This window comes from Aedes albopictus, chromosome 2, assembly GCF_035046485.1.
Source record: "Aedes albopictus strain Foshan chromosome 2, AalbF5, whole genome shotgun sequence".
Classification (NCBI taxonomy): domain Eukaryota; kingdom Metazoa; phylum Arthropoda; class Insecta; order Diptera; family Culicidae; genus Aedes; species Aedes albopictus.
In genome coordinates this window covers 89,894,557-89,920,622 of record NC_085137.1, presented here as the reverse complement: position 1 = coordinate 89,920,622, position 26,066 = coordinate 89,894,557, and the positions used below count along the sequence as shown (strand labels likewise).

At 42.7% G+C, this 26,066-nt stretch overlaps 2 protein-coding genes across 2 annotated transcripts; one reads left to right on the top strand and one right to left on the bottom strand.

Annotated features, from left to right (window-relative positions):
• Positions 1-134: 134 nt before the first annotated feature.
• On the bottom strand, positions 135-12,794 carry LOC109432534 (protein slowmo). The gene is made up of 5 exons (XM_019708864.3): positions 12,604-12,794; positions 12,381-12,441; positions 11,218-11,383; positions 2,696-3,001; positions 135-2,187 (listed from the first exon to the last, which is right to left on the bottom strand). The coding sequence occupies exons 2-5, from the start codon at positions 12,410-12,412 to the stop codon at positions 2,047-2,049; spliced, it is 645 nt and encodes a 214-aa protein (XP_019564409.2). The 5' UTR covers positions 12,413-12,441; positions 12,604-12,794; the 3' UTR covers positions 135-2,046.
• A 7,711-nt stretch (positions 12,795-20,505) lies between these two features.
• Positions 20,506-22,220, top strand: LOC115265568 (metallophosphoesterase 1 homolog). The gene is made up of 3 exons (XM_029871185.2): positions 20,506-20,700; positions 20,755-21,591; positions 21,797-22,220. The coding sequence occupies exons 1-3, from the start codon at positions 20,605-20,607 to the stop codon at positions 21,983-21,985; spliced, it is 1,122 nt and encodes a 373-aa protein (XP_029727045.2). The 5' UTR covers positions 20,506-20,604; the 3' UTR covers positions 21,986-22,220.
• The last annotated feature ends 3,846 nt before the right edge of the window (positions 22,221-26,066 follow it).

Here is a 26,066-nt window from a genome sequence, read left to right as displayed (position 1 = left end):
ACAACGATGCAAACAATTTGCTGGCGGGTCCTTCACGGTGATCACGGTGTCCTAAGTTTCCAAGGACAGCTTCTTGAGGAAACTTTACGACCAAGGCTTTCGGACATCTCAAAAGATTCGGCATCGACCACCAGTTTGAAGTTGTTTGAAAACCAAGCTATCACGCTCGCATATCATTTAAATTCTCTTTATCTGAAACATTACAACAATTTAAACGTGTGTTATTGACTGACAAATGTGTGTTGTTGGTATGTTTGTGTGAGTTCGCTTTGCATCTGTTTCCAGTTTGTTTTTTGATTCTTATTATCTTGTTTTTCTTATCTTTTCATCATAAAATTGCTGTCGCACATCTCACTATTGTGTGTAATCGATGGTTAATGATTTTTTTCTAGTCCTCGCAGGTTCGAAAATATTTCCACATTGCCAAAATCGGAAATTCGCAAAATTCAAAATTTAGAAAAATGTGCATGTGCTGCGCCGTTAGGCATTGCCGAGCCAAATCAATTTCTTCCCATAGGAATGTGTGTCTTGAGCTATACCGTTGCTTGCTTCGTGCTATCATTCGAAAAAATCTACAAGCTGCGCTTCCGAATCCCTCTCTCTCTTTGCCTACCTGATACAATTCAAAAAGAACAACGCTCTCCACTCTGTCTCGTGTGACAACAAGCCTCAATCACAAACGTACTCACTCATCAACCGCAAAATGTGTCCACTCTGTGGTCTCTGTGCTTGGGATTTAATATTGGGAAGAGACTTCGAAGCTTCAAGGTTGCCAAAAAAATAGTTTCCAACTACTATATTGATTTCATATCATTCGCTAGGGATCTTCTACTATAATACTAAATAGCTTCTTGCACTAATGCTAAATAATCACGTCACGGTATACCATTTCGGTTAGTTATCTAATGTAAGAGTTACCATTAAAGGATATTTACACGGTACTTGGTAATTAATTTGCTCTCGTCCTTCTCCTTCTTCGGATCGGTTTCTTCTGGCCACAAGGCCTATGCTAACAAAACTGATGGTGTTCGGGTAGCTTATTGGCAATAATAGTACTGGGTTCGATTGTAGGATACCTTTGATCGGTTTGTATTTGGTGTGCAGAACTGCTTATCACTATGCGCTTGAAGCTTGGCGTGGGGGTGGTGATTGGTGGGGATAACTCTTTGAGCGCGGACATTAGGCGTGTTTAACGAGAACTCATCAGTGAAATTTCACTGAATTTATCGAGCTGAATGTTTCAGTTCGTAAAATTCAGCAAAATTTATTGATTGTGTTTAGTGTGCGAGAAGCGATACTCCGAATGGCAGGATTAGAGAGAAGAATTCAGCGTGCAGACCGTGGATTAGCCGATTTTTGTACAATAGATTTTTTTTACTAATCATAATAAAATAAATAACGAACACGATATTTTTCCGCAATTTGGGTTCCGAAAGATACTAACAAAACGACGGTCAAAAGGAAAAAAAGGAGTCGTAAGGAGAACCGAAAACTAGTAATAGGATAGCGTACAATTGAAATCTAGAGAAATAAGAGCTAATATAGCACCACAGAGCGTCTCGTGCGAAATTGGCCCAAAATCAGGATGACGACGTAGTAGGCGGGATTCTACTGGTTCTACTCGTCGAAGAGGGTGATGGCGATGAAGTCGATGATGACGATGATGATGGCGATGTCGATGGTTTCCTTGTTGCAGTGTTGTCAGTGCTATTTCCTGCTGAATAAAACTCTTTAGATGTTGTTGTAGTCTTGGATGATCTGGGTGGAACGCTGGTGCTACTGTGACTCGCTCGAAACGTGCTGGTTGATGATGAACTGGAGGAGGCAAATTCTCCACTTCCATGGCCGGCCTTCGAGGGATGAGTCCAGGCCGCCGTTCCCGACGCTGATGTCGACGTCGCCTTGGGTGGTGTTGTTGCAGTAGTAGATGAAGACGAAGACGACGACGACGACGACGACGTTGACGAGGAGGAAGCGGCCGCACTAGCACCAGGACCACCGGTAGCACCTGTGTTGTTGGGTGACGGCGCCGTGCAACGTTTGTTACTATACGTGGATCTTCTGGGCCTTCGCGCTGAGCTCGTCCATGCTCTTCCGCGCCTGGTCCGTGATGTCGTCCAGGGACTTTTTCGTGTGATTTAGGATTTCGTTGGTGCTGGTAGCTGCGGAACTGGCCAGTTCTTTCACCTACGAATGTGAATTGATTAGGATTACACATCCAACAAACTATAAAATCTGAAGTTATGTTTTGTATTGCCTTAGAACCGAACTGTTGGAAAAGTGTACGGATAAACCTAAAGAACTGTATATGTATCTTCATACTGTACACACTAAGAAAAAATCACCGACTTCGGTAATGTTTTACCGAAATCTCAACCGTTAAGTTTATTTTACAGGAGAAATTTGGTAAAGCTTGCGACTTCTACTGAACTTCGTTAGAGTTTGACAGATAAACGATAACATTTTACCGAAATTTTGTAATTTTTTACAGATTTTCGGTAAAAATCCATTACCGAACGCTCAGCGGTTGAGATTTCGGTAAAAATTACCGAACGCGATTAGCTGTGTATACTATACAAGGCTTTCACTTCCCCTACATACATATGAGTACTCCCTTTCAGCCGTCTTTTTAGTATTTCGCTCGCAGCTATTCAAGGGATCCTCAGGTCATGTACCCCCTCCCCGCCATACGTACCTCCGAGTTTAGCTTCCCTATCACCCATTCGAGACCCTGGCGGCCCTTGCCGGCATTGGTGCTAATGTTCTTGGTCAGTACGTCCTCCATGTACCGGTTCAGTGGCACTCCCTCGACCTGGACGGTGGCTTCCTGTTTTAGCAACGTCTTGCCCGGGTCCGACGGATGCGGCACGTAGCTGAGCGTTTCGTACACCGACAGAAAGCTGCCGAAGGTGAGATTGATCGTCTTGAGGGTCATCAGCTTCTTGGCCGGATCCACGGTGGACTGTTCGCTGGCGTAGCACACATTCGGTGATCCGATCAGCTGTGAATTGGTGAAAGGGAGAGAGAGCATCAGATTAGTGTTGCGGGGTAAAGGTGGAGGCAAGGTCGCCGGTAAAAATAAAACAGTTCAGCGATTCGCCGGCTGATCACTTTTTGCGCATTTTTATTCTGACGGTGCTAGAGGGCGACGGATGGGCTACACAAATTCACATGAGCGCGATCGGCACGATGGCGTTGTAAAGGGAATTTTAATCATGCGCTCTATACCCTTGCCTCGCGCTAGATTAGATCGCACATTATAGTCAATAGATGACTCGGTGGTGGTGTGAAGCTGATAATGAATGGAAGGATGTGTAGTTGCTAGAGACGTACACACTTGTGCAAAGATATGACGGAGCGAAAATAAACAGGTGCATCGCAGTCACGTTGAGTCATGTGAACTTTGGTAGACCAGATAAGAATGTGAAAGCACTGATAACGCTAGTAGTTCTGTGATGTTCAGTTGATTGACAGAACTGTGGCGGAAGTTACAATGACTCTAAAAGTTGTTCCACAAGTAAATAATTTACGCCAAAAACTTGTGATTTTTAAGACAAAAGGACAACGTCCCGCAGGACGTCTGTTACCTAGAAGTAATCTATCGTTAGCTACCATCAAGAGGAAATATAAAAAAATTGCCAAATAAGTTCATGATTATCCAGTTCTATGCATTTGTTTTGCTATGGACGCTTACATAATGATGTTGCAGATGATATGAGAAATCTAGGACAACGACCTTATCAACAACAATACACATGTTCAAAAAAGTGACTTATACAATTGCATTGACCAAATTTCGAACAATTCATTAACCCCTAGGTATCACCTCACATATTGCACAATCTGGTATCTCCTTGCTTGTACGTATACTTTTCCGCGTTTCCCTCCCACATACAGTAGGTAGTGGAAACAGACAGAGTATAACGTCCGTCATGCGGTAATCTATGACGAACAGCTGACGCACATTCGTTGCAAAGTCAAGGTGAAATACAGTAAAAGCAAAAGTAACGGAATGCGAGAGTTGCAAAATGGAATCGATACGTTCCGAAACTCCATCTAGATATTCAGTTTTGGCGGATGTAACACAAAGTCTATACTCGTTAGCTAACTACTTATTAAGTGCCATCCTCAAAATTTCAATATAATAGAAAACGCAAATCTAGAAAGTCGTCCTTTCATTCCATTCATTCAAGTTTTGTTCCGATCAAAATCATAGAAGAGACACTGATTGAATCAAGCACATCTACTAATACCTACATACAGCCATCTGTCCACCAACCGGACGAATGCAGTAGCAGCAGATGCACGTTCCATCGTAGGTCGGTTGGTTGAGTGACGTCTGTTCGTTTCCGACAGACTAGACTCTAGCCATAGCTAGAGCTTCAAGTGTGCTGCAGCTCAAGTGTGATAAATTTATCACCATCGTTGCCGCAAAAGTAACGAGCACGAGCGTCAGCCAATTCATTCCGTCGTCGTCGTTGGTTGCCTTTTTGTTGCCACCACAGCACAGTTGTGAGGTGCTTCTTCAAACGACGCCGAATACCTATATAGATGCACGGGGAGACGCGTGCAAGGAATATTCCCCGGTTGTGGATTCTTCTATTTTTGAAGTCGCATTGCAAACTATGTAACAAAATGTAACAGGCTTACCTATTGGGCACTGCAAGAACAATTGAACGAAGGAAAGTTTGCCAAAATGGCAAACGACCTTGTCAGATATCTGCAATCTACAATCTTCAAAACGCGTATTTCTATTCAAGATTCGATATCGATATGCTTCCATCAGAATCAGACACCCTACTTGTTTTATCTGATGTTTATCCAATGATTCACATATGGCAGCAAAATTTAAAAAAATCTGATAAGGCAGTCAAAATCTCTAGTCTTGCGAAGGGCGACAACATCCGTAATGGCGACTTGCATTGTACATTCATCGAGATGATGAGAGTTGAATGTATGAATGAAATATGCTTTACATATATCACTTTTTGACTTTGTTGCGACATTCTACCCAATGTGACTTCTTTCTCTCAGAAGCTCCGAGCGAAATCCCAAAAGAAATCCCGCGAGAACCTTTGGGAAACATACTAGCTGAAACTTCAGTAGAAATCCAAGGAGAAACTCTAGAAGAAAGTTATCGGAAATTTCTTGAAGAAATCAAGGAAGAGGGGAGAAATTCCGAAAATTAGTTAAGAACTCCTTAAAACCGTTGGAGGAGCTCTAGTAGAAATCCCAAGAATAACTCCTTCCAGAGGAACTCCGAGAGAAGCTCTAACAGTAATTTCGCGACAACATCTTCGGTATATCCCGAGAAAAACTCTTGTGGAGATCTTGGGATGAATCTTGGGAGTAACCCACGGGAACTCTGGGAACAACATAGGAAAATCTCTACAGAAATTCTGTATGACACCCGTAAAATTTCCAGAAGAGATCAATCGAATAGGGTGCGGGCACCGGTTTTGGTCAGTCTAAGAGAAATCATTTTTATAAAAATATCCAATAATCCTATGGAAACAACCAATGCGTTAAATGAAAGGTTTATATCTCTACTATATTAGAAAAATGCAGACATCAAGTGAATACTTAATTTTTGTAGTAAAAGTGGCACTGGCCAAAATAAAAGCATTGCCGCAGTTTTGGCCATATTCTCAACTTTGGTTTCTATTTTGGCCAATCACGTGTATTTCTTATGGGAGTGGCCAATTTAGAAGCACCCTGGCCAAAATAGACATATGGGAGCTGATTTTTTAAGGAAAATTTTTTTTTTCTAAATTTCAATCAAAATGTATGATTTCCACAGCTTTAATCGTCATATTACATTAGAATCTACAAATAAAAAATAAATTTATGCCGATTTAGATCGTGACAGGCTGAATACCGCACTATGGCCAAAACTCCGGGCTGGCCAAAACTGAAGTTTCTACCCTACCAGATTCATAACGAGGTCCGGAACGAGGAGTACAGTAGTATTACTTTTATTTCTCCATTTTCCAGTAACACTAGGACAAGAAATTATGCAAACAGCGTGGGTATTATGCTTCACTGACTAATTTGCTGCAATTTGAGCAAAAATTTGGGTAACTGTGTTCCTGTATTCTCCATTTCTTGTTAAAAAAAAATAAATAAAACAAACTTTTCCACAAAGATACTCATAGATTAACCCCCGAATGAAAAGAAGTATAAAACAACATGCAAACCGTTCCACAACCTCAACCTTTTACGAGTTTTGTATCCATTTAATTCACCTGGAAATACCAATATCAAATCAGGCCAGATAAGGATAGGCTACGGAAATTTTACCAACACAATACAAATGCAATGAGTCAGCAAAATATAAAGATCTTTGTCTTTGAAAAGCATTATCTTTTCAAACAGATCCTTGTTATCTTTTAGTATAATCTAAATCTAGTTTCACCCAATGATTCCCATGATGTTTAACCAAATAAAATTCAGCATATCACTACAGATAGTGTAAGCCTGAAAAGAACTGGCCTGGATTTTATTTTTTATGTCTCTCGTCATAAAGTACTGAAGACGAAGCAACACGGCGCAACCGTTTGTGTCAACAAGGCAATCGCCTTAAGCCTATGGAACACATAGCGTCCGTTCCGTCGAGGTTTGCGTTTTTTTGACAGTTTTCCCATGGGAAATGTGTCAAATTACTGTCACGCACACGCAAACGGATGCATTGTGTGGGGCACTTAAGGCTTCCCTAGCTACCCTTATGCCGTTTTTCTTTTTGAACCTGGGTTGGAACTGGATTGGCGGAAAATTTGTAAGCAAAAAAGCGTCAAACAAACTCAAACAAACTTTAGTACAAGCGAAACCGAAGTCGTGTTGGGGTTGAAACTGTGATCTCATCCAGTTCCAACCCAGGTTGCCCCAGAAGCCGCGGCGGAGAAAGTCCAGTTCGAAGAAGCGGACCGGAAGGCGAAGACGTTAATAGTGAGTTTCCTGGCCAACGAATGTTTGGAGGTCATCCGGGAAAAGTCGACGGCCAAGGACATGTGGGCAGCCCTCGAAGCGACGTTCGCAACCAAGTCGATTGGATCGCAACGTGGTCCGGAAGCAGCTCAACCGACTGAAGCTGAACGAAGGTGATTCGATGAGACCTCATCTACTGGAGTTCGACGATTTTGTCCGGCAGATGAAAACGGCTGGTGCGAAGGTAGACGATGCTGACCTGGTGGTGCTGCTGTTCCAGACGCTGCCAGATTCCGATGACCCTCTGGTGACGGCCCTCGAAAATGTTCCTGATCAGGATCTGAAGATAGAAGCCGTGAATCAGCGGCTGTTAGCTGAAAATTTGAAACGCCAAGAGCGAAACGGAGGAGTTGGAGAGGCCAAAGGGGCTGCCTTTTCCGGCGACAAAACGAAGAAACCTTTCCTGGGTAAGTGCCACAAGCGTGGCCACCTCAAGAAGGACTGTCGGCAGAAGGCCGGTAGTGAAGCTAACGCGGCGGCCAATCAGCGAAAAGCAGTAAGTTTTGTGGCGAGCCGGGGCAACGTCAAGTCGAAGAGTGGCAAGATCGTCTTCAAGCTCGAGTCCGGATACAGTGACCACCTCATCAACGACAGCAAAGTGTTTTCGGTGGTCCGGAAGCTGAAGCAGCCGATTGTTATTAACGTTGCCAAGGAAGGACAATCTCTTCTTGCGAAAACGGACGGTGAGCTCCATGGCAACAGCAACAAATCAATTCCCGTTGCACATGAAGGACGTACTGTACATCCCGGAGTTGCGCGACAATTTGATGTCCGTGAAGAAGCTCGTCGCGGCCGGCGTGCAGGTAAACAAGGCCGCAATATTGAAGAAAGACGGGGAAGTTATCGCCACTGCCCAACTGAGGGGCGGACTGTACGAGCTGGAGATTGACCTGGAACGTCCAACCGTGAATTTGTGCATGTCGGAGACATATGAGCTCTGGCACAGGCGGCTCGGGCATTTGAGTGAGCAAGGAATGAAGGCGATGGCATCGGATAACCTGGTGACTGGTGCTGAATTTCGTGGAGGCAAGCTGAAATTCTGCGACGCTTGTGTGCAAGGAAGGCAATGCCGCGACCCTTTCACCGGATCTCATGATCGAGCAACCAGGCCCCTGGAAAGGATCCACTCGGACGTGTGTGGTCCCATCGACTCCCCTGCTTGGGACGGATCCCGTTACTTCGTTATCGATTACCATACCCACTTTGCGGTGCTGTACATGATGCGGAGGAAATCCGAGGTCTTCAGCATGTTCCAGGAATATGAAGCCATGGCGATGGCGAAGTTCGACTTGAAAATTTCAAGTTTGACGGTGGACCAAGGACGTGAGAATGGCTCAAATGCGCAAAAAGTTTTCTATTCTAGAAAGAGTATCCCAATCGAACCGACGATGGCATACACGCCACAGCAAAATGGCGTTGCGGAAAGATTCAACCGAACTGTGGTCGAAAAGGTCCACTCCATGCTGGTCGAGTCGAGTATTCCCAAAATGATGTGGCCCGAAGCAGTCCTCATCGCTGTCTACCTCATCAATCGGAGCCCGACGGCAGCCCTGCCCAAGACGGTAACCCCTGCTGAGTCCTGGTATGGGAGCAACCCGTCTTTGAAGAAACTTCGTGTGTTCGGGTGTAAAGCCTACGCCTGGATACCAGATCAGCAGCGGAAGAAGCTCGGCGCGAGGAGCCGGGATACCGTGATGGTTGGATATGCTCCAAATGGATATCGATTGTAGGATCGTGCCGCGAGGAAGATCATCATTGCTCGTGATGTGAAGTGCGACGAAAATTGCTTTCCGTACCAGAAATGTCCTGAGAAGAAGGATTCTCCGCTGGTGGTGTGTTTCCCGAGCAAGAGGGGGAAGGTGATCTTGATGCTAAGGATGGCAACCCCAACCGTTTCGAGGGAATCGAATCCGATGCTGAAATCGAATCGAATGCTGATGAAGATCACTACGCGACTGTAGACTCTACCAACACCGGGGCGCTCCCTTCGCAACTAGAACAGCACGAATCCGAGGATGAGGGTCAACCGTTGCTGAGGCGCGGCGAACGGGAGCGCAAGCTCCCCGGTAAGTTTCTCAATTTCTTTACTGGTTACGGAGCTGTTTCTGGCGATCCATGTATTACAGATGTCCCAAACTGCTACAACGATATCGGAGGCCGAGACGACCGTACCCTTTGGCTGAAAGCCGTTCCAGAGGAACTGGATTCGATAGAGGCGAACGAAGTGTGGAAATTGCAACGCTGTCTCCGGAGTATCAAGCCACTTCAGTCGAAATGGGTGTTTCGTGTGAAGGAGGACAACAGCGGCAAGGAAGTACGCTACAAGGCTCGTTTGGTGGAGAAAGGATACCTGCAGCGTCAAGGCATCGACTACGAGGAAACCTACGCTCCTGTTGCGAAGTTGACCACCATCCGTACTGTCCTGGCTGTTGGCGTGCGTAACCGTTTCCTGTTCCACCAGATGGACGTGAAAACAGCGTTCCTTCATGGTGAACTGAAGGAGGACATTTATATGGCAGTTCCGGACGGTGTAAGAGAGAATCAAGGCCTGGTGTGCAAGCTACAGAAGTCCCTGTACGGACTAAAGCAGTCTCCCCGCTGCTGGAACGAGCGGCTGATTGGACAGTTAGTTCTGAAGATAGGATTCACTCGGTCATCCCACGACTACTGCCTGTACACTAAATGCACGCCAGGGGACGAGCTAATCATCGTTTTATACGTGGATGACCTGTTGATCGCTGGAAGGAAGCTGACTTCAATCGTGAGGCTCAAGAAGGAACTTTCTGCCATATTCAAGATGACCGACTGCGGCGAGGCGAACTACTTCCTGGGCATGAAGCTGGTGTACAATCGTGAGGAAGGAACACTTCGACTTTCACAAGAGGCCCAAGTAACGAAGATCTTGCAGCGATTCGATATGGTGAACTGCAATTATTGCAAAACCCCGATGGAGAAAGGACTTCAACTGAAGCGTGACGGACCATCGACGAAGGAACCGTATAGGGAGTGCTGGGTAGTATGATGTACACCATGTTGTGTGTGCGTCCGGACATTTGCTACCCTGTGAACTACATGGGACGTTTCCAGCAGAATCCAGCCGATCATCACTGGCAGATGTTGAAGCGGATCATACGATACTTGCAAGGGACGCAGGGGGTCTGTCTGTTTGGAATACAGACGTGAAGCAGCTGCAGATCAGCTGGTGGAATTTGCCGACGCAGACTGGGCAGCGGATACCGAGGACCGAAAATCCGTTAGTGGCTACTTCTTCAAGGTCTTCGGAGCAACCGTGTCATGGTCGAGCAAGAAGCAGACGACGGTCGCAACATCGTCAAGCGAAGTCAAATATGTTGCCACTGTTGCTGCCGTTGCTGCATGGGGTGGCGGGAGGCATCGCCACCCCCAGAAACAGCAGCAGCCAAGGCAGCAGCTACAGTGCTGCTTATAAAACAAAACAAAAATCCGTTCATTGGATCACTAATCGGTAATAAATCAATACCTTTTTCCACAAGCATCCAATTGTTTTGCGGTCTTCAAAGGAAAGTTTCCTAATTGATTTTTCTACAAGAAACATTGATCGATTTGAATTAAGGAGACAAGGGACGACCTCTGGGATTTTTTATCTGAAAGTGTAACTTTTCCCATAGTAAATCCTATGAAAACTTTGAACCGCTTGCGCTAAATTATAGTTTCACCGATTGCGCTGAAATTTTGCACAGTTCATATGGGACCTAAATGGGATCTAAGAAGTCTACTGGAGCGAAGATTTGATATTTGTCCCATACTAATGGACAGCTTCTCAGTACTTATCTGCCATAAATTTAGCTTATGTTTGCTTATTTGGTCTGACGCAAACATTTCGCTTGCCTAAGCTGCTACATGAGCAGCTCAGATTAAAATGTTGTTAGAACGTCCCGTGCGTATTATCAAACACAACTCAATCAAGCAAGACGAATAAGTACAGCAAGTAGTACGCATAAACTGACGACGACGACAACGACGATGACGATGGTCGTTAATTGTCGACCGCGCGATGAACACCGAACTGATCTTGACATTGAAACCTCCAAATAATTGCCCATCATTTAAACAGATTTCGGACCGCGCCCTCTTTCGTCCACTTTCTCCGCCTTTCGAATGCATACATCCGCTCTGATCGAATCGCTGTGGCTGCTGGGAAATTGACCATCTGTCATGACCATGGCCACTACTACTACGTTTAACAGAACTCACCTTTTGGGCCCACTGTGGAAAGTACCATTTGGAGCTGACTAGCCGATGGGTGTGCAGGACCCCGTCGACGACCCGCCGCTCGACCACATCGGTGCCGATCACTGCCGTATTGATTGGATTTGGGTACTTTCGCCAGGCTGCCTGGGCCACGGTTTCCCATGGGTGGCTGTGGAAAAAGAGAGGAGGAAAAGGAAGTTGTAATAATTGTAGTTTGATTGATAGCGGTGTATATAGTCAAACGATGGTGCTGATATCAACTTCTTTTTATTGAGGAGAGAGCGAATACAGTCGGAGTATCCATATTCTCGATAAATTCAGATCAAGATTCTTTCGATTGTTGTTGTTCTTGGGTAGTTCCGAATAGCTCGACTACTTTTAGATATGAAGAACTGGACAGATTATGGCTCTTTAATAATTATACGAATAATTTCGTAACCAAAGTCGTTGCCGGGAATTCAGTAACAACACCTTTTGTGTGGTCATGGAAAATATTGAAGATAAGTACATATCTTCAGCATGAACACAGTGGACTTGTTTAACGCACTTCCTGACTCGGAACAGAAGCGGCTTAATGGTGCTAGCGAAGTGACCATCACCCTCAGCTTCACATGGTCAGGAGACCTTCAATTTCTGTTTAATAACACAACCCTCCCCTTGCCGTGCGGCTCATCGCCTCCTCCTGAGATATGGCGCTGCACCTCACAGCTGTTTCTCGCTCACATGCCTCTCGTGTGACGTACATATACCTAGCAGTGTACATACTACGCCTGAAGCAAACCAAGAAACCTGATGCACACGAGGAACAAAGAAATTCCCCTTAGCACTAGGTTACTCACACATTCGCCCTCGCCCATTCGCTTGTCTCGTGAAACTTTGGGTTTCAATTTCATAATCTCTGCTCTGACTGCATCGAAGCAGTCGCCTGCCTCCGATGGTCCAAAGGTCGCCCCGCACTGTTGCTAAGCGCCCCGGGCGACATCACCCAGCAACCCACATTCGAATCCCGCCGCCCGCAACACGGAGTTCCGCACCCATTGGCCAGAAAATTCCAGAAAGAATCCCTCCGCCTTTTACATAATCGATACAAAATCGCGTAGCACTACCACCATCACTGATCCATCAAGAAGCCTCTCAGCTTCGGCCGCTTCACCCAACAAACTTACTTGAATACATGCTCTGAAGTCCAGATTTTCATTTTGATTCGTAGGAAAACGCCTTCGGAACCTGCGGGAGGAGGAAAACGGAACAACAGCGGATTCAATCCAGATGTTAGAAACGTCGCACTTGGAAAGAGAAAAAGCTGATTGCAGCTATGTAGCAGGTACAGGATATGAATCTGCAATCAGCCACACGGGATTTTTCGTTTCTAAAATTTCCAACACATACACACTCGCGCAAAATGAAAATTCGGCCCGCGCTTGCTGCTGATGCTGCACACTAACCACTCGCGACAAAATCCAACCGAGAACGGAACGGAAAAAGAGGAAAAATCCTTTTCGCGGAACGAAAAACTCGAACCACCGACCGTCTCGCTACAGCATGTATGATAAAGTGAGCGAGAAATGGACGTCCCGTCGTCGTCGCGGAAAACTCGCGAGTTCTCTCGCGGGCAGGCGAAAATGACTATGAATCGCAAAGTGACAGATCTGTCAGATTTAGCTGTCAATCGGAATGCCCTTTGGGAATGTCCAGGAATACACGAAAAATCCAGACTACCTACACAGAAACATATTTTAACCCAGTGAATAAGTCTAGATTGAGTTTAAATAAGGGCGAAAGTAACATGAGAGAGTTCTCTTCATCGACTCTCTCTTCTGCAAATTAAAGTGACAAGATGCAACTTCAATCGAACTTTTTTACACTTATACCCCAGACAGACATGTGATACGAGTGTGATTCCTGTACAACGGTACGCAGTGTCAAGAAAATTCTAACATGACTGACTTGAACTGAGAGAATTTTCAGTATGGCACTCATTTCAAGCGCAATTGTACAGTGATTCTTGTATCACATGTGTGTCATAAGTATTAGACGCTAGATTGCATCGCAACCTAGCGATTTATGACCAAAAAGTTCAACCATACTTGCATCTTGTCACTTTAATTTGAAGAAGAGAGAGTCGATGAAGAGAACTCTCTCATGTTACTTTCGCCCTTATTTAAACTCAATCTAGAAGTTTTAAAAACTCAAATTTGGTTAAACATACGCGGCCGCATGATTCTTCACCTGAAGTCCCAACCTGTCCCAACTAACAATCACCAGCCGCAAACAAGCATGCATGCTGAATTGTAGCTTTATGGGTAGTACGGAGATCGCAAGAAATTTCTTGACCTATCTCGATGCGTGGAAAATTCAGACAAGGAATCGCTCAAGAAATAGTAAATTCATTCATTTATTAAGTCACATCAAAAATTCATGATAATACTGAATCAACAATTTGCCGCCATAATACTCGATTTGCAGCTGCAGCTCTCCAACCTCGGTCACGCCCAACACTCGCCAGATCACGCTCCACCTGGTCCGCCCATCGTGCTCTCTGCACTCCACGCCTTCTTGTACCAACCGGATGGTTAGCAAACACCAACTTTGCAGGGTTGTATGTCCGGTATTCTTGCAACATGCCCTGCCCATCGTATCCTTCCGGTTTGGCCACTTTCTGGATGCTGGAATCGCCGTAAAGTGCAGCGAGCTCGTGGTTCATCCTTCTTCGCCACACACCGTTCTCCTGCACGCCGCCGAAGATAGTCCTTAGCACGCGTCGCTCGAAAACTCCGAGTGCTTGCAGGTCCTCCTCGAGCATGATCCATGTCTCGTGCCCGTAGAGAACCACCGGTCTTATTAACGTCTTGTACATGGTACATTTGGTGTGGGGGTGAATCTTTTTTGACCGCAGTTTCTTCTGGAGCCCATAGTAGGCACGACTTCCACTGATGATGCGCCTTCGTATTCCACGGCTCACGTTATTGTCCGCCGTTAGCAAGGAACCGAGGTAGACGAATTCTTCTCCCACCTCGAAAGTATCCCCGTCTATCGTAACATTGCTGCCAAGGCTTGTCCTGTCTTGCTCAGTCCCACCTACCAGCATGTCATTTGTCTTAGCCGCATTCACCACCAGTCCGGCCTTTATTACTGCTTCACGTTTCAGGCGGGTGTACAGTTCTTCCACGCCACCGTTCCAAATGTTCTAGCAATAATATCCATGTCATCCGCAAAACAGACAAATTGGCCGGATTTCGTGAAGATCGTACCCCGGCTGTTGAGCCCGGCTCGTCGCATAACACCTTCCAGGGCGATGTTGAATAGTAGGCAGGAAAGTCCATCACCTTGTCGTAGTCTCCGTCGAGATTCAAATGAACTGGATAGTTCACCCGAAATCCTTACGCTGTTCTGCACAGCGTCCATCGTTGCTCTTATCAGTCTGGTAAGCTTCCCGGGAAAGCTGTTCTCGTCCATAATTTTCCATAGCTCTGTGTGGTCGATACTGTTGTATGCCGCTTTGAAGTTTGAAGAAATCATAAAGCGTCGTTTTATTCCGTATCCTAGTACGGAGCTGAAACGAAACGTCAAATAAAATGGGGCTGTGTTAAATTTCTTGACCATTCCGGTCACGGAAAAATAATGCACTGAACGAAAATCACTTGAGCGATTCCGTTTGAAGTGCATACCTCCCATAAGGGACTAAACATAAATTACGTAGGTGGGTACCAGGGTGGATACCGAGGATTGTTCACAATCTGCGAACTTGACTGCGGAAAAAATCGCGACCATGACGCCGCTGGCTAAACTGTCATTTTCATAGGAGAACTGTCAAAGGCCAGAGCAATCAGCTGATCTATAGATTATAAGACGTCAAATGAAAAAGGGCCATAGAGGCTTGCAGCGAAAACCTAACCTCATCGAAATCCTGTCGAAATCTCATACGATTTGTAAACATTGCCCTCAAATTTTATTTGAGGGCAAGGACGGCTACAAATATAATAGAGTACAATATAACCGCAGACAGACGTTCAAGTTTGACTCAGCAGCTTGTGTAAAAAACATGGCCGCCACAAATTGCCAAGTGGCAATCAGCGAACAGATGGCGTTAGCGACGTTCATATTCAATCACTGCCTCACATGTGCGTTGCGACCAACAACTGTCACCACGGTCGTCTTCCAGCCGGATGGCGGGAAAAGACTGCACGTGTTGCACGCTAATAATATTACCACATAATTTGTGCAGAGTAAATGACTTTTATTTAATGTCTAAAATCTTTTGCACAAATTAGCGCAGGACTCTTGTAAAATATTTTACACATTATTACTTTTATGTTACATAGATTTGCTTGAATAAAACTGCATTTGGATGAACTTCACTCGCATTGGGAAATCTTTGTGAATGTGACGCAAATGTAGGAATGATTTTGACAGTGTTTGTTTTGATTTTATTTTTCGGTGGGTGGTGAATTGGGTAGTAAGTAAGCGGCTGGAAGCACGTGGTTTCTCAAACTGTCAACTGCTCGCGACTGCACTGTGGCAATCGGTTGCCTAGGTGTCGCTAGTGAAAATTTACATAGAAAATTTGAATAAATTTGTTCGAGCTAGAACGTCTGTCTGCGATATAACCAACTCTTGCGATAAGCAGGCGAACACTTTTTACCGATTGCTGCGCCTCTCTACGACTAGCGGTCGAACTAATTTGCCTAAACTGAACCAGGGGCGACTTTGATTTCAAATTCTGGGGTAAACATAAAACAGCGTAAAACGTCATTTTAGCAGTTCTCCTGGCTTTGCAAGAAAGCATTCGGTTATGTAGTCCAAGTTTTTAGTTGATAACCCGCATTATTTATTTCTGTGTGTTACTGTGTGGTAACTTTAGAGCAGTGGAACCCACTAGAGAATGTTACAAAGAATGTTACAAGCCACACCATCTGAGGAAAGGTTTGGAGGGTATATCATTGCATCAGATCGAACCACGGCCGGGACTGGTCCTACACATCGACTCCTTTCAACGACATTATAACAAGAGTCTCTGATTAGCCTGAAAAGTTCTAAGGGCTTGTTCACAAATGTCATAACGCTGGAGGGGGTGGGTGGGTGTCCTTCATAGTGTTACAGCTCGAACGAAATTAAATTTTCCTCATATAAACAGTGTTACGTGGGGGTGGGTGGGTGTTCAAAATGACCAATGTTAGCGTTATGACATTTGTGAATGAACCCTAATGAAATGAAATCTTTACTCGGACCCCGTAGTTGCTTTTGATCGTGTTATAGATGCCAGCCATAGCGGACAATCTCCGCTGTGACTGGCTTCTACAGCATGATCGAAAGAAAATAATGAAATCTTTATTAATGTATTAGTATAAATTTTTGTATGTATTGTATACATATATTGCACAATTTTCTGCGAGGTTGGGACCAGCATCAGGATGTCCCATCCTTGGTGTCTAATAATCCACCGGAAAAATACTCCAGGGTCCGAATCAGTAATTGGGTTGTTTAGCGAATAAAATATTGCTATTTTCCATAGTCTAATCGAAAGAGCTCATTTTTCTGAGTATAACGTGATTTTATTGGATTTCAATACCTTTGTTTTGATGGTTAAATCAATAAAACAGTTTTAATTTTCGTGGATAGAATGACAGTTCAATCGATAAAATGACAGTTCGGCCCGTACAAAAAAATTTCCCCATACAAACTTTAAATGCATTTTAAAAATAGTTCCCGGTCTCCAAAAATTATGAAAATTTGGATTTAGACTAATTTTTGGGCGGAGAATCTGATTATGAAATAATCCGGATACCCCTAAAGAACCCAATTATCCCTTCTCCAGAACTTCTGATGATAGCTCCCACGGATTGACCCACGATCTTACGCGAGGGAATCATATTCTGTTCAAACGGTGCCTTGCGTCACATAAGAAATTGTTCCGTGTACGGCCAATATTATGTTTTATTAGAAAGAGGAAGCAATCTGTTAGTAATAAATGTATAATAATAAATCGTTAAAGACATAATTTATCGCTTACTTCATAGAATATTTCGATATTTGGTTCTCATCGATATTCTGATCTTAACTCAATCTAATCGGCCATCACAATTTTCACCCATAAGCTTTTACGCAGGTATGACATTTGTACGACAGAACAAAACCAGAGCTACTGCGATCATTTTCAATCAAATGTTTCGATTTCCCACCAGCAGCTGGCGTTCCAGTCAAATAATTTCGTTCGCCAGATGCTTATATGGGATTCCGAAGAGTGGGTCACCTTCCCGCATAGAAATTTACCATTCTTCAAACTAGACAAACCATTTCACGAACGCATTGAAAATGGTAACCTATTACGACTATGGTTCCGAAATGTTCTTCAAATTACGGTAACACCATAGGTGGAAGCCAAGCATTGTTGTAATATTATCCACTATGGTTCATAAAAAGTATGATAATGTATCCGTTTTGAACACATCTGGGTCTACCATATCGGAATGTATTTGTACTGCATCAGCTGTGGTACACCGTTTCGGCTGGAAATTACTGTCAGCCATCTTTGCACTCGCGTAAACAAAAAAGTTTTGTTGTATGTTCTCTAAGTTTTCTTGTGTAAATATTATTCCAATAACTTTTGTTGCTCCGATTGTTGCTGCAAAGTGTCCTCCAAAGTATATTGATGGTAAGTAATACAGGAGATTTTTGGAAAAACGTTATTTCATTGCATTTTTTCTGCTTCAGATGCAAATTAGATGAGCATGAAGACGTGCTGCGGCGTTTTTGTCTTGCACTTCATTCAATCATGTCATCAAATAACGATCAGTGGCATCAGTAGCAGGAACATGCAGCCGTCGTAGCGCTAATAATCGGAAAAGATACGAGATGCGGTCAGGAACTCGGTCAGGGACGAATACCCCTGCAGTTACGCCAGGTATTCATAAATGCATCTGCATCGGTTCCCGTGATCGCGAAGAGGCTTCCGCCAATGGTGTTTAGTGAAAATCCTGGTGAAAATATACATAAGCTGTTGCAACTGTAACTGTTCTGTACTGTTTTGTAATAAATGATTACAAAATTCATTGACAAACGCGTTTGAATTTACAAATATTTATTTAAAAAAAAGAATCTTTAACCATAGTACGTACTGTTTTTTGCCGTTGTCGAGGTTATAATAATATTTTTTCCCAACCATAGTATCAACTTTCCAGATGTAGATTGGTCAACTATATTGAGTACGTTATCGTTACGGTTCACGTCTGAAATTTGTATGCAGAAAATCTGATTTTGAAACGGTAAACATACTTAACGACCCGTTGTCCGTATGGTCGAGTCTTCAAAAACATCACCCATTACGGTCAGAACATTACCCAGCTATGGTCGGCTTACGGTCGAATATACCATTTAGATTATGGTAGAGGATGGACCATAAACCATATCCGGTGCTGTTCAGGTATGGTTTGGATCTATGCGGGTTGTTCTTTAAAATCTTTGACGGCTACCCTGATAAAAAGTATCATAAAAATACGATAAATTTTATTGTTACAACACCATTTTTTCGAAAAATATTCACCATTAAAAATATTGTAATTTACACAACACAATCACCATCACCCCTATTGTTCTATACCATTGGTAAATGGCACTTTTACAATAAAAAATGGTGGTCGTTATGTATCTTAACCATAAAATTTTGAGAAAATTTTCATACACTTTTTCGCGAAAAACAATAGAATGTATTGTGTTTTTATGAGACATTTTTAGGGCAATTTTCAAAAGATAACAATATATCTTAATGTTTTTTCATTGTTCTTACAATACAAATACAATTAATAGAATGGCGTCAAATGAATCGTTGTTACAATAAAAATACAATAATATTTGTTATTATTTGTAAGCAGTTTTCGCTTTTGAAAATCCATAGAATTTATATTTCCCGCTAACATTTATATCCAGCATTTACGAGCACTAACGTCCGCCAGAATGATTTGCACATTTTATGATAAGAATCAAACACTCTGATGTATGTCTGGTATGTATTGCTTGGCAGCTGTTGATAAGATCTATCTTCAATCTTTTCAAATAACTGCCAAATATCACAAGTCAGACCTCAGGTCGTATGATCCATATCATAAATCGATCACAATTCATGTGGCCATTAGTATCTGTAAATGCTGGAGAAAAATGTTACCGAGAAATATGAATTCTTTGGTTTTCAAAGGCGAAATCTGTTTACATAACAACAAATATTATTGCATGTTTATTTTAACATCGGTTCAATTGACCCCATTAAACTAATTGTATTTGTATTGTTATCAATGGCAGTTTACTATTTACTAGATTCCTTTGATTTATTGGAAAACATTAGAAAAATCATTGTTCATCTTTTTCTTGTCTTAATATCCTCACTTGGCTAAACCTGCTTTTCAGCTAGTTCATTGAGACCTTCCTCTGCCAACACGGCTTGACGTCTGTCAGTTTTAGCGAATAACATTCGATAACCGAAACATCTACTGTACTCAAATTTAAAACGAAAACTATAAAAAATGTGTCAAGTGATTTTGTATTTGATTATACAAACATGATCCAAGCAACAATAATACTTATTGTTATTCATTTGTTACAAATTGTTTTTAAGTGTAATTGAGAAAAAAACTCTTTTTTAATAAAAAGTCCATGAGAACTTTGCAGGCACTTTTGCAACTATTTAAAAACAACTTAAATTAATTTTTACTGATAGTAACTTTAAATTATTATAGAACTATTGAAAAACAATCGAATCAATCAGTCACTAATAAAGCTAATGTTCACTTATTGTACGAACTATATGGGCTTGATTTCTATTGTAAAAAGTAACAATATATCTACTATGTGTTTTATTGTGAACAATAAAACCAGTCATTTGTTAATAATATTTACCATGTAAAGAATGGTAATTTTTTATCCGGGTATATAGACCGACGCCGAAGGAAAGAAAGGGAAGGAGATAATGGTGACGTCACTGTGCAAGCTCCCATGAGCCTTTGCACGAATCTCGCCTACTGCTCACTCCTACAGAAAATTCGAAAAAGTCAAATTTGACCGAATTTGACTTCTACTGTGCGCACTGTTTTCAAATCTTCTGTGGGAGTGAGCAGGACAGGGCAAATTCGTGCAGAGGCTCATTGTCGAACTGGCTTTTGAGTAATTTTGAACGAGCGTGTTCGTGTAACACATTTTTGAAGGGTCATCATCATCATGTCACCCTTGATAGTGCAGTACTAGAACGTATGTTTATGTTTATTTTTTCGCTATTCTCCGCTCGCCCGTGCAGTTGCACTTTCTTTTACAGGGCGCGATGTAAGAGGATGTAAGCAAAGAAAAATATCTTATCTTCACCTTTCCGATATTAACTCAAAGTTAATCGAAGTTCTCGACGACATCATGCGACTTCGGAACCTTCTGTTGCGCACACTTATCGGGGCCATCTGTTTGCTCGTGTTCAACGAATTCATCATCTACTACCTGGTGCTGCTTGAGGTAATGTTTATTTTGATTGCGTAGGATTGTTAAAAGTGGATTCTTATGTTTCAGTGCCAATGGCCGGGGAACGTGGGCTCGGTAAATGGACAGGAACCGGTTAGGGTAATGCTGTTGGCAGATACCCATCTACTGGGACCCATTCATGGTCATTGGTTCGACAAGCTTCGCCGGGAGTGGCAAATGCATCGGGCCTTCCAGTCGGCTATGACCTTGTTCCGTCCGGAAGCGGTGTTTATTCTGGGCGATGTGTTTGACGAAGGAAACTGGGTCAATCAGAAGGAGTTTGATGTTTATGTGGATCGCTTCAGGAAGCTGTTCCATACGCCGCAAGGTACCGCGCTGTACAGCATTGTGGGCAACCACGACATCGGATTCCACTATGCCACCCATCCGTATCTGGTGCATCGTTTCGAGAAGACGTTCAATAACACCGGCGTGAGCTTGGTCAGCATACGTGGAGTCAACTTCGTGCTGATCAACTCGATTGCCATGGAAGGCGACGGATGCCAGCTGTGCGAAACGGCTGAGAAGGAGCTGCGTCAGATTTCGGCGGTTTTCAAGTGTGGACGGGGCATTGGTCAGTGCAAGGGAGTAGCCCAACTGGAGGACTATAGCCGGCCCATTGTTATGCAGCACTTCCCGACGTATCGCGATTCGGACAAGGCCTGTAAGGAACGTGACGCACCGGTGATCGAATCCTACCGGGAACGGTGGGAGGTCATTTCGAAGGAATCAACGGATTTGATAGGGGAACTGCTTGCTCCGAGGTTGGCTTTCAGTGGCCATTCGCATCACTACTGCTTCGTGGAAAAGAATCGGCTCGGGGTGGAGGAGTACACGCTGCCGTCATTTAGCTGGAGGAATAAAAACGATCCCAGTTTTATATTGGTAAGTTTCCCTGACGGGAAATGCACAAGAATGGTCCGAGAGCTTTTCATTTGAAAAGTTATTCATGGTGATCTTCTTTACTGGGCGGTACAGGGGAACTAGTTTTCAATGAACAACATAAACATGTTTATCCAGCTAAAAATAGCTCTGGAACCATTATTGTGCAAACAATTTTATTTTAAAGCTGTTTATTTTCCGTCCGTAGGCGAAAATTTCCCAAACTGAACATGCAGTATCCCGCTGCATGATGCCGGTGGAGTCCACGGTCATCAAGCTGTATCTAGTCGGAGGTATTTTGCTGGTGCTGGGTTCGATCTTCCGCTTGGTCAAGTACCTCTGCCATCTGAGTACGCTGCTCAGTACGCGGAAAAAGTATTCCAAATTGGCAAAGTAGAACGCTTAATGATAGTTAAGTCTGTGTGTGTAAAGTGTATTTATTTTAGGCGCGTAAAGTGCTCTAGATAGTGTCGATAGCTGTATATTTTTATATTGATTTTATTTTCGTATTGAGTTCCAAAATTTAGCCATAGGCAGTTTGAGTCACAACTTTTTTAGGCTGATAGGTATAAGTTAAAAGTTTTACAACAATCCGAAAAATCAAGTTAAAAGTATATTATTGAAAAGATTAATTTAAATTTCTTTTTTATTATGTAGATGACATTTCCTACAACCCTTATAGGAAACCGGTAGAAACAGATCTGATCCCAAAATTTAACAAGAAAAGCAAAGGTCTACCTAAAATTCCCTGAGTGTTCATAAAAATAAATTATTTTCACATAGAAATTTGATTTTATCCATCCTAAAGTCAAATGTGACAAGATGCCGATTTTAGCTTTGTCGCTTCATGCGAAACTTCAGATTTGAAATGTTATAATACTTTAGTCTTAGTTTTTATTGTCATTGGGTAGATAGGGAAATTTACGTATTATCGGCAGTTTTGTTCTCTTCGTCATGGTGGGCATTTTGAAACCGGTTGAACTCACGCTTGGCGTCAAATCTTTCCCAAATCCCAACCAAGCTGAACTATAAGACCAAGTATCAGGCATTTGACCTACAAAAACACCCATGACGAACAGAACAAACCTGTCGATAATTAGTCCAAAGTCATATATGAATTTTCACTGAAAGCTATTTTTGCTCAATGATACTTTTTAGTTCCCAAAAGTAAATCGTACATCGATTTCTATTCAAATTCATTCGACTATGCTCATTTGACTCCGATTCCCCGTAGTGAAAGTGATGGACGTCGTTCTAGTACTTCACTGATGCGCTTCATCGCCTCGCGGGCGTCGGTCGATTACAGTCAGTGGGTGGGGTGGGTGGTAGGTCGGTTGGTTGGCTGGTGGGAAGGATTGTTTTGTTTACAATTTAGTTTGCTGGTGGTCCCGGTCCGGTTCGTCGTCTACTTGGCCGTGTTTCGGCGTTGATTTTCGGAAACAGTTTCGCTGTTGGAAGGAACGGAATCGCCCGTAAAACAATCCGTTAGGTTAGTTACCCAACAAAAAATGAAGAAATTTATATTTTGCTTATTTTATGATTTTTTTTTGTTTTTAGCGCAGTGTGTCCAACGAGGTCAAAAAGGTCAGCAAACCGGCTCCTGTTGCTTAAGGTGAGTAGGAGGACAAGGATCCTTTTTAGGATGTGTTATGATGTTATTTTTAATATTAGCAATATTAAAAGTTTCTCTACAAAAAATGCTGAAAAAATCCCGGCACGGTGGCGCACACGTCTACCTGGGGGAAGTATTTACCTGTATTTACGGAACACTTGGAGTAACAATTGGTGGAGTTTATGTCAAAAAATATTATCGGTGTGTATCCTGAAGACTTTGCTTTCTTAACCGGCTTTTCGGGTCCGTATGAAGTTGATCATCAATAACTTCTTTTCTCGATCAGCCTAGATAGCTGTGTAGTGTCGGCTCAGTTGGCTAAAAATAACACTATGGACCGCCTGTTCCATTGGTAAGAGTCCACCGACAGGTGACCCCTAATTCATGGTGTGATGCGGCTTTATGCTTACCGTGCCTAGGAATGAATGGCTAGGGGGGTCTAATAAAAAACCTAACCGCAAACGGAGTCTGTGGAGTACTATGGCGCCTTACTGTGCTAACCGGAGCAGTGGACCTTGTGTTTCTCCGAGACAATCGGCTGCCCTTCTTCAGTCTCACTTGAGGCTGAATAAGGGCGGGATTATGAAGATGTTGTAAATTAGTAGTTGAAATTTTCACCTGGTTTCGCATTATGCGATTTACACAGTGTATTCTGTGTATCCTCGCCTTTGGCGTTTTCCAATCGATACCGATCTGGTATTGTTTCTGCTGTTCTTTGTTTTGCTGTTGTTGCGAAGTTTGGGTAGTGGCTACGGTTAGGATAGCTCAGATCAATCTTCAGCACAAAAGAATAGCAACGATCAATCTTTGCAGACTTATGCAAAATGGTGTTATGTTGAGTAAAAGGATCAATAAAAGCCATCTTTCAAGCCGTGAAATAACAAGACCGTTTAGGTTCATGGTCTACAAACAACTCATTGTATTTCTACTTATCATTACATTTTCTGTCGTAAGTCCCTTTAGGAGTTCTAAGTACTCATCTGTGAGTAGCGCATTTATATCAAGCGTGGAGTCACTACAACTCCTTTCCCCTTATGATTATTTTTTTTATCATTCTGAAATGTATGCTACTTTTATAAAAATCTTAATCCTTTAACAGTATGCCTCAGAATGCAAACCTTCATTTGCCACTTGAATTTGAATGAGCTAAACCTCTTTAACACGATTTACACATATAATGTAGAAATGTTATAATAGATGTTTAGAACTAATCGATACTGCATAATAATGAGGAATAAAAAGCTACAATATTCTCCTTCCCAAAAAAATAGTACACGACTAACAAAACCATTTTTATCCATGTCAAAATTTGTCTCTCGATAATTATCTAACACAAAAAAAAAATCACTTGGAAGGGAAAAACTAAATAGAATAACGAGCTAAACACACAGACTTAAAAAAAACTATGAAAATATAATTAAAAAAAAAAAACTAACAAGCCCTGTCGCAGTCGCACTAAATGATTCATAACTGTTCAAATGCAATTGATTATCAAAACACCAACCAGAAACTCGTCGCTCAGCTATCCTCTATGCTGTGCACATCCACAACACGATAGGGAAATCCATCACGGTGGGTCGGTCGATAGTGTCATCAGCAGATAATCGATCGATGAAGCTTCCAACGGCGCGGACAGGTCACAAAAATAGCAGCAAAACATCACACAATTAAAAGAAGGTAGCCATAGCTACTCCAAAGGTGTACACACAAGTGCCAAAAATTGTGTATTGTTTATCATCCACGGTGTTGCTCGCTTATTCACCGACATAGCTGCGCATGCATCACCACATTAAAAACAGAAAGTAGTGCAAAATGGGCGCTGAGCTACCACAGTTGATAGATGTGGTACTCGTTTGAGTTACGCTGAAGAAAGAAAAATGGTACAATAATCGACCATACAAAAAATGAAATGGAGGGCCACTAAATGCTCTTTAATATTGATTTGATCTAAAATTCGGCACGACTCCTATCCACTAACAAAAATGTTGCTGGTCAATGTACACAAAAATAAAAATAATAACACCACGCAACACAGTGGAATTAAAAGAAATTAAACCAATGAACCGAAAAAAAAATCTAAAAAGCACTTGGCTAATTGATCACAAAATGCACGCAAAAACTATACAACAAAAATCCATTTTCCGCACCAAAGTTGCTCCATAAAACATACAAAAAAAACACCAAAAGATCAAACAATCACTGGCGGGCGCAATAAAAACGGAATAATTGGCCAAAAAACACAACATAAATTAAAACTCACTACTGCCATAGTAGATTTTTTATGAATTATTCGCACAGAAAGCAGTTATCAAAAGCACTGAACAACAGTCACTAAAAAGATGTTAACCAAAAAATCACGCCAAAAGCAAAAAAAGCAAACCAGCGGTCGTGAAAGTGAAAAGTACGAAATAAAAAAAAAACGTTACATGGACTGTAAGCGTGAGGGTCCGAAACAGCGCGCGGAAACGGTTCACAAGGCGGACAAACTACCGGCGAACTTGAGGGAACCGGGATCGAATTAAAAGACACGTGTTACTTTAACAATTCAATTCGTACTACTACTGTATTTCGCTATTCATATGGGGGTTTATATAATTTGGCTATACAAAGGCTGAAGGCCTAGAAAGATCTATATAATTCAATAGAAGGAGAGAGACAGAGATTTTGGATGCTGCAAATCGGCGGTTGCATTATACTCTGGGCAAACTAGATACATCTTTTCTGCTGCTGCTGCGAGTAGGGTAGCGCTCCTTATTCTCGCCCCAACATGGACGTTTAACGCGGTAAAAAAAACACCAAAAATACACAATAAAAGGTTGTGAACTGCACAATATGTAAAAAAAAACACTACAGCACGCTTATCACC